This window comes from Sprattus sprattus (assembly GCF_963457725.1).
Source record: "Sprattus sprattus genome assembly, chromosome: 12".
NCBI lineage: Eukaryota > Metazoa > Chordata > Actinopteri > Clupeiformes > Clupeidae > Sprattus > Sprattus sprattus.
This window is the reverse complement of record NC_137910.1, coordinates 6,298,056-6,308,055: the sequence shown is the minus strand read 5'-3', so window position 1 is coordinate 6,308,055 and position 10,000 is coordinate 6,298,056. Positions and strand designations below refer to the sequence as shown.

At 45.2% G+C, this 10,000-nt stretch overlaps 1 protein-coding gene across 1 annotated transcript in view; it reads left to right on the top strand.

Annotated features, from left to right (window-relative positions):
* The window catches only part of rims1a (regulating synaptic membrane exocytosis 1a), a gene marked incomplete at both ends in the record, with an annotated part of 101,804 nt that overhangs the window by 68,485 nt on the left and 23,319 nt on the right, over positions 1–10,000 (top strand). Inside the window, 7 exon segments of the mRNA XM_080848570.1 lie at positions 530–576; positions 1,454–1,569; positions 2,148–2,278; positions 3,062–3,233; positions 5,744–5,897; positions 6,379–6,435; positions 9,540–9,735. Coding sequence (XP_080704696.1) covers positions 530–576; positions 1,454–1,569; positions 2,148–2,278; positions 3,062–3,233; positions 5,744–5,897; positions 6,379–6,435; positions 9,540–9,735 — 873 coding nt within the window.

Sequence of the window (10,000 nt, the reverse complement as noted above, 5' to 3'; positions counted from 1 at the left end):
CTCCGCCTGTAGGCCTCATACTGAAGGCAGTAACGCTCACTGACAGTTTGCCATTCGAATTTTAAAGATGGAGAATAAGACTATCACTACTTATTGCTAGACTCATAATATGGCATTGTTATGCACTCAAAGTGTGGTTATTTTGTATTAGCAAAAGTAAAGCATTTCTACTGGAATTGCTACGGTGGAGACATGTAACTGTAAAGATTCATAAAACGAATGATGCCTGGTGTGATAGAGATGGTTACTGAACAGGATAGTGGACGGGAGATTATACAGATTTCATGAAAACAGAAGATGCAAATCCCATTCGCCACTTTTCCTGACTTCAAACCTACTATACACACCCTTTATATAACTTGTATATCTAAGTGGGTGGTGGGGTAGGCATGTGTATGAGTGTGTGTGCCTGCGTGCGTGCGTGCGTGCGTGGGTGCGTGTGTGTGCGTGTGTGTGTGTGTTTAGTTTTCTGAAAAACTTCACTAAGAACTACACAGTGCAACTCACTGTTTTTCCTCTTTGTTTTCAGTGACATACCAAGAATCCCAGAAACATCCCATCCTCCATTAGAATCTAGTAAGCATCATCTCTGGCACTGTTGACCCACAGGGTCTCTCTCACAATAACACATAACAACCCAAACACATGTTCACACATTTCATTGAAATGTGATCTACTCAAAAAAAAAACAATTTCCACACTTGTGATCATTATTCGTAATGCACTGTTTATGACACCGACTATTGACATATTAATATCTGTCTGTATCTGATAATCTGATCAGTCTGTTAATCTAATATTGATAAAATCAGACTATGCTACACGTTCTCTGTTTAATGAATAGGTGTTTTAGTATGTACTGGTATGCTGTACGCAATATCCAATATAAAGAGAAATATGACAATATGATTTGTGTTTTCTATGAGTCACTGTGAGTCTTCATGTATTCTGCACCTTTGGTTATTGAGCTAGCAGACATGTATGTCTGAAGCAACTCACAGTATTGTATAGTGATACATTTTAAGAAGCCTGTGTGCTCCCTGGATCGCAGCATGTGATCTTGGTGTTGACAGCACCGTGCTCTACCAGTTCAGCCCCAGGAACATATTTGTGTGGAGGAAGACCAGGCCCTGTGTTGTTCACTTTCTCGCTCTGGGATACTCTCCCGTCTGCTGGGACACTCTCCCGTCTGCTGGGATACTCTCCCGTCTCCTGGGGCGCAGATAGCACTGGGGACAGGGGGAACATGTCCCCCCCAGATTCATAGTGACCCCGATCCGTCCCCCCCCCCCGATCTCCCTACGTAAAGCGAAAATCATCAGTTAATAACTCTGCACAGCTGATTAGGCGATGTTAGCGTCCCCCCCCAGTTTAAAAAATCCCATCTGCACCGATGCTCTCCCGTCTGCTGGGATACTGACCGCATTTCCTGCTGTTCTTCCACACGCTCCAGCAGGTTCAAGCTCCTTTGAGTCCCAGAAGATGGAGAGGCCGGTCATCTCCATCCGCTCCCCGTCCAGCCCTGGATGTCTGCGAGACGCCCCCCAGACCCTGCCCGGGCAACTCTCAGTACGTCACTCACGTCACTGTATGGCACTGGCAGACCCTGATACCGTACCTTAGGGTACACAAGGGTTCGACAGGATAGAAGATGTTTTGATGTGATATGGATAAGATGGGATATGCTAACTTTGCTAGCATACTGCCTTGTTATCAGCCCCTGCTTATGAGCGCTGAAATAATGTCATGTGGAGGGATTTCTATCCTAGTATCCTTTCCATAGCGAAATGCAGTTCCCTTCCAAATTGCCAAATCAGTCATTAATCATGGATAAAACTGTTGTGAATGAGATTACTACAAGTAAAGACTAAACCAGAAACCAAAGTCCCAAGTCGCTTTACCAAATCTAACTTCAACTTTTGCCAGCTTACTATCACTACACCTATCCCTTATAGGATACAATTTAAAAATAGATGTTTAATGTACAAACAACAAGATGATGGCATCAATGGAGTCAGTGCTTGTCCTACGAAAACTGATGCTTGAAAAAATATGCTCATATTTGGATGAAGCTACATGTGGGATGGTGAGGCGTTTGATGGGTGTGTGTTGTGATGAAAGACCCTGGACTATTCTCTTCTCCACAGGTGAAGATGTGGTACGATAAGGTTGGACACCAGCTGATAGTCAACGTTCTCCAGGCCATCGATCTGCCTGCCAGGCAAGATGGCCATCCCAGGAACCCCTACGTGAAAATGTACTTCCTGCCTGATCGCAGGTATACAACATTTCCTTCAGCCTAATGTGACTCAACGCACCCATTGCATCAACTCTATCTGGTTCTTGGATGCATGAATGTCTGTTTTAGTATGAATAGGAATGTGTGTATGTTTTCTGTATGCATATGAAAATATATTGTATGATAATAATATGATTATTGAACATTATCATTATTGATCATGTCTTTAATTGTGAGACTAAATAGCTGTAAAAACTTGCCTATTTATCACTAGACACTAAGGCCTGATTAACAGTCACAATCATTATTGCATTTATGAACAGTATGTGTAATGATTATTTGTAATAATGTACAGTATATTTAATGATTATTTTGTAGTAATATACAGTATATGTAATGATTATTTATAGTAATGTACAGTATGTGTAAATGATTATTTATAGTAATGTACAGTAGGTTTAATGATTATTTATAGTAATGTACAGTATGTGTCATGATTATTTATAATAATGTACAGTATGTGTAATGATTATTTATAATAATGAACAGTATGTGTAATGATTATTTATAATAATGTACAGTATGTGTAATGATTATTTATAATAATGTACAGTATGTGTAAATGATTATTTATAGTAATGTACAGTATGTGTCATGATTATTTATAATAATGAACAGTATGTGTAAATGATTATTTATAGTAATGTACAGTATGTGTATTGATTATTTATAATAATGAACAGTATGTGTAATGATTATTTATAATAATGTTCAGTATGTGTAATGGTTATTTGTAATAATGTGTGCTGGCCTCTGTTCCAGTGATAAGAGTAAGAGGAGAACGAAAACGGTGAAGAAGAGTCTGGAGCCCAAGTGGAACCAGACGTTCCTGTACTCTCACGTGCACCGGCGCGACTTCAGAGAACGCATGCTGGAGATCACCGTATGGGACCAACCCAGAGTACAGGAGGAGGAGAGCGACTTCATGGGAGAGGTGTGTGTGTGTGTGTGTGTGTGTGTGTGTCTGTGTGTGTGTGTGTGTATGTGTGTGTGTGTGTGTGTGTGTGTGTGTGTGTGTGTGTGTGTGTGTGTGTGTGTGTGTGTGCGTGTGTGTGTGTGTGCGTGTGTGTGTGTGTGTGTGTGTGTGTGTGTGTGTGTGTGTGTGTGTGTGTGTGTGTGTGTGTGTGTGTGTGTGTGTGTGTGTGTGTGTGTGTGTGTGTGTGTCTGTGTGTATGACTACATATGTTTGTGTCTGAGCGTATATATGTACTGTATGTGTATTTGTGCATGGGTGTGTGTGTGTGTGTGTGTGTGTGTATGTGTGTGTGTGTGAGTGTGTGTGTGTGTGCTTGCACTTGTACAACATGTACTGGTACGTATGGGTAGCCCTATGCTCTCATAAGAACCTTCTAAACCTGCTTGTGAAAAAAAACATATTGTTAATGTCATTAAAAAATATAAACATTAAACACATCAGACTACTCAGCTCACTCTAACCATATAGTATCCCAGCTCATCAGCCACACCCAGTAATCTACAGTACCAGTCAAAAGTTTGGACGCACCTTTAATTTTTTGGTTAAGTGTTTTCTTTACTTTTATTATTTTCTACATTGTAGATTAATACTGAAGACAATTAAACTAGGAAAGAACACATATGAAATGATGTACCAAACAAAAAAAAGAAAAAACTTGTAAAGTATAGGTGTGTCCAACCTTTTGACCGGTACTGTACATCTGAATCTACATCTGTGACTAAAACACACCCTGTCCAGGACTCTCTCATAGCTACAAACAACACCACCACCCCCACCCCCTCACCCCTTCTCCACCACCACCCCACCCCACAACCTCCACCCCACCCCCTCACCCCTTCTCCACCACCACCCCACCCCACAACCTCCACCCCACCCCCTCACCCCTTCTCCACCACCACCCCCACCCCACCACCTCCACCCCACCCCCTCACCCCTTCTCCACCACCACCCCACCCCACAACCTCCACCCCACCCCCTCACCCCTTCTCCACCACCACCCCCACCCCACCACCTCCACCCCACCCCCTCACCCCTTCTCCACCACCACCCCCACCCCACAACCTCCACCCCACCCCCTCACCCCTTCTCCACCACCACCCCCACCCCACAACCTCCACCCCACCCGCTCACCCCTTCTCCACCACCACCCCCACCCCACAACCTCCACCCCACCCCCTCACCCCTTCTCAACCCCCACCCCACAACCTCCACCCCACCCCCTCACCCCTTCTCCACCACCACCCCCACCCCACAACCTCCACCCCACCCCCTCACCCCTTCTCCACCACCACCCCACCACCCCCACCCCCTCACCCCTTCTCCACCTCCACCCCACAACCTCCACCCTCTCGCCCCGTCTCCGCTGCCACTCCGCACTGCTCTCAGAGGCACGCACACTCATGCCCAGTGTTATTTTTAAGAGTATAAACACAGGTGCCCTGTTTTAGGTCAGGCCACGGCGTACGTAGAGAGCCCTCGAGAGCCAGACCTGTGTCAAACAAACACACGCCACTGGAGTTATGGACGACCAAGGCAGGGTTCAGAGGTGGCACACACACGCACACTAGGCTGCACTTTGGCGGCGGCACACTCGTCGTGTTGCGCAACGTTCCGTCTGGACCGCAGCAGCCCCTATAAGGTTCTGCTTGGCTGTGATCACACGACTGAATATGCTATAGACTCTATACTGGGGACGGGTAAATCCCAGCGCTTTAATATACTTCCAACGCACTGTTCGGACATGAATCTCTAATTCAAATATATTTAATGTTGCATTTTATACACCCTGACCTAGCATAGTAGTGAAGGTGTGTCAGTGTGTATGTGTGTGTATGTGTGTGAGTGAGTGAGTGACTGAGTGAGTGAGTGATTGAGTGAGTCAGTGTGTGTGTGTGTGTGTGTGTGTGTGTGTGTGTGTGTGTGTGTGTGTGTGTGTGTGTGTGTGTGTGTGTGTGTGTGTGTGTGTGTGTGTGTGTGTGTGTTTGTATATGTGTTTGTGAGTGTGTATATGTGTTTGTGAGTGTGAGTGAGTGAGTGAGTGAGTGAGTGAGTGAGTGAGTGAGTGAGTGAGTGAGTGAGTGAGTGTGTGTGTGTGTGTGTGTGTGTGTGTGTGTGTGTGTCTGTGTGTGTGTGTGTGTGTGTGTGTCTGTGTGTGTCTGTGTGTGTGTCTGTGTGTGTGTGTGTGTGTGTGTGTGTGTGTGTGTGTGTGTGTGTGTGTGTGTGTGTGTGTGTGTGTGTGTGTGTGTGTGTGTGTGTGTCACAGTTTGGTGTTTTCTCTCCTCTTGCATTGTACTGAGGGATACAAGTCAAAGGCTTCACTGGTAATGAGCTGCGATAGGTTCCGTGTGAAGTGACTGGCGCGTGACGTGTGTGTGTGTGTGTGTGTATGTGTGTGTGTGTGTGTGTGTGTTTGTGTGTGTGTGTGTGTGTGTGTGTGGCGACTGGCGCGTGACGTGTTGTCGCTGCAGATGCTGATTGAGCTGGAGACTGCCCTGCTGGACGACAAGCCTCACTGGTACAAGCTGCAGACACACGACGTGTCCTCCATCCCCCTGCCCAACCCCTCGCCATATCTCCATCGGAGACACCCGCACCCAGGCACGCCCGGGAAGCGGCTGCAACGTAAGTGTGTGTGTGTGTTGCGAGAGAGAGAGAGACAAAGAGAGAGAGAGAGAGAGAGAGAGAGAGAAAGAGAGAGAGAAAGAGAGAGAGAGAGAATAAGATTCTTAGTCAAAGCAAATGTGTACCATTGGTCTCACTAGTTACTAGTAAGGATGTATTGTAGTGAAATCCATCCTCTTAATGTAGTGTTCAAAAAACGTTTCCAATAGTATAATATTTTCCTAGTATTTCTTGAATCAAATGATCATTGTGTGTCTATGCATAGGGGGTGGGTAGGGGTGGGGTGGGACTTTTCATTTGTTTGTGTCTAAATGTGTTTAAATGTATATGCTGTCCTCATGATCTCCAAAGGGTCCACTCACCCTATATATTTATGTGTGCTGTGTGTTGTGTGTTGACGGTGTATCTATGTCTGTCTATGTCTCTCTCTCTCTGTGTGTGTCTGTCTGTGTGTGTGTGCTGTTTATCCATCACAACGCAGGATCTCAACGCATCACAGAAACAGATTATGATGATGGTATTGGCGTAGTGGCCACAGGTGGGTGGGGGGCATGGCAACAGTTACCGTGACGATGCGTCTGTGCTTCACACTTGTAGACGTCTATTCCAAGGGAGGGTTGTGTGTGTGTGTGTGTCGGGGGAGGGGGGGAGGGGGGTAGGATGACACGGCAGCCAGGCTTCAGCACTCATGAAGGTCTCTCCCCTGTTGTCGTGGAGACAGTGGCATGAATCCTCAGTGGTGCCTTCAGATTCGTGAGGAGCAAACCGCCAACACAGAGACGGCCATTTCTGTCCTCTCTACATCACACCCTGCCATCCACACACACAGTCAAGCGCCAACTGTTCAGTTTCTGTGGGAGTTTCAGGCCACCAACAGCTATTACCCAGTCGTACAAAATGGCATGAAATTCAAGAAGATTAGACTATCTCAGTCAATGAGATAGTCAGTGAGTTCATACATGCGCACTTAAATGGAAATAGAAATGTTTTCTGATTGTGTTCATGTGTGATAAGATCTCAAAGTAAGATAAGCTGGAAAATGAGAATTAAAATACCGTTAAGAGCAACTAGCTTTAGCTTTTACACTGAGGAAACGGCAAACATATTTAACAGTGCTTGTAACAGACCCACAGGCTGAAGCAAACACTGAGAACACTGCCTTTTCAGCCATTAGTTAACGGGTTAACGCAAGTCCATCTCCACATGAAATATATATATATTTTTAAATCATCGCAGTGAAGTATGTCTCCCTTGCTAACGTGCTCTCAGGGTTGAGTGCTTTGATTTTGATTTGATTTGTTTATTTGATGAAGAGGGACCGTGTGCATTATTAAACATTGAAATGTAAATGCACCCAATTGTAGCCAAAAGGCTAGTTTTCATTGGCAGTCCCCCTGCCAGAGTGAAACTGGCTAAAGATAGGGAAGAATTACAGCATAACATTGGGGAGGGGAGGAGCTCAAGCTGTCCCTATTTAAAGCCAGTGATCCCTTTGAGCTTCTGAGGATTCATGCCGTAAGCTCTGTGTTTCTGCCAGTCCCCGTTCACTACTAAAGAGTGTAGGGCCTTACTCACACCATGCACACATGTTCACTACTAAAAAGTGTAGGGCCTTACTCACACCACGCACACATGTTCACTACTAGAGAGTGTAGGGCCTTACTCACACCATGCACACATGTTCACTACTAAAAAGTGTAGGGCCTTACTCACACCATGCACACATGTTCACTACTAAAAAGTGTAGGGCCTTACTCACACCACGCACACATGTTCACTACTAGAGAGTGTAGGGCCTTACTCACACCATGCACACATGTTCACTACTAAAAAGTGTAGGGCCTTACTCACACCACGCACACATGTTCACTACTAGAGAGTGTAGGGCCTTACTCACACCATGCACACTTGTTCACTACTAGAGAGTGTAGGGCCTTACTCACACCATGCACACATGTTCACTACTAAAAAGTGTAGGGCCTTACTCACACCACGCACACATGTTCACTACTAGAGAGTGTAGGGCCTTACTCACACCATGCACACTTGTTCACTACTAGAGAGTGTAGGGCCTTAATCACACCATGCACACATGTTCACTACTAGAGAGTGTAGGGCCTTACTCACACCATGCACACATGTTCACTACTAGAGAGTGTAGGGCCTTACTCACACCACGCACACATGTTCACTACTAGAGAGTGTAGGGCCTTACTCACACCACGCACACATGTTCACTACTAGAGAGTGTAGGGCCTTACTCACACCACGCACACATGTTCACTACTAGAGAGTGTAGGGCCTTACTCACACCATGCACACATGTTCACTACTAAAGAGTGTAGGGCCTTACTCACACCACGCACACATGTTCACTACTAGAGAGTGTAGGGCATTACTCACACCATGCACACATGTTCACTACTAGAGAGTGTAGGGCCTTACTCACACCACGCACACATGTTCACTACTAGAGAGTGTAGGGCCTTACTCACACCACGCACACATGTTCACTACTAGAGAGTGTAGGGCCTTACTCACACCGTGCACACAGCTGGGCATGTGCAGTGACAGCTTCTGTGCATGACAGAAGACAGACAGAAAGAGAAAGAGGGAAAGAGATGGGGAGATGAAAGTGCTCTTTCTGAGGCAATCATTTTTTCTTCTTCTTTCTCTGATGTGAACCCTCTGTCTATTTTTCTTCACCTAATGTGAACCTTTTCTCTTTCTATCTTTTGCATGGTAGACTAATGATCTGAACAGGCGAAGATGCTCAGCTCTCGTTTCTCTTTTTTACCCCCATAGGACCTTTAGGACCTCAGCTAAAAGATATATAGATAGATAGATAGATAGATAGATAGATAGATAGATAGATAGATAGATAGATAGATAGATAGATAGATAGATAGATAGATAGATACTTTATTGATCCCGAGGGAAATTAAGGAATGATAACCAATATAAGGAATGATAACCAATATAAAAACCTACACAAGAAACCTGAAGGCACCTGTAAAAAAAGCATTTCATTCAACAACATCTCCACATTGTGAACTGAGACAATGAGAATAATTTGAGCCTACTGTTTCAGTTACTGTCCCTGTAGGCTGGGACAATAGTATTTGATATGCCGTTAGACCACAAGTTACTATAGTTACTATTTACCCATTACTTTGGAGGCGAATCAGTCCTTCTGTGCTTTCCTGAAATGGTTCTGACATGAGAGATCATTGATACTTTGGGGAAAAAAAGAAGAGAGCTGGTATCTTCATGACTCGTAGTCTAGCTTGCATGGTTAGTCTGGCAATGGTGTAGAAATGGACACATATACTTTACACACGTCCAGCAGCATGACACGGTTCAGTGTGAATATGGAGCACTGTGACATTAACCTGGGCATAGGTTAGGATATGTGTTTTATTACTTTAAATTAAACAATGAAATTGATTCTATCTTGCTTATATTTCTCTTCGCCTCTCTCTGTCTCTGTTCTCTTTCTCATCCGCTGTCTCTCTCTCTCTCTCTCTCTCTCTCTCTCTCTCTCTCTCTTTGTCTCTCCTCTCTCTCACTCTCTCTTTGTCTCTCCTCTCTCTCACTCTGCTCCTGTGTTTTTAACAAATGTGTACCTGATGTATGTTGTAGCCGAAGAGAACCGCTCGCAGGATCGAGAGAGAGAAAGGGACAGAGACATGGAGAGAGGAAGAGAAAGGGAAAGGTCTGCCAATCTGGAGGTCCCGGACGCCCCCTGCCCGCCCCACCACCGCTCGCGCTCGCAGTCGCCTCGTCGAGAGGAGCCGAGCAGAGCTCGCTCGCGGCCCCCTAACGTCCCAACGCAGAGGTGGGACACACCGATACACACACACTTATTTACATATACATACTGTACTCACACACACACACACACACACACATACATTAACACACACAAACATACAGACTTAAAGGCATGCACTCAAACACTGATGCACAATCGTGCACATAGGGACGCACAAACACAGGTACACATAGATGCACACACATACAGGAACACATACAGTATATGCATGCACACTATATGTTTGCATACCCATTTATGCTAACTGGTACACACAGGCAAGTGTACA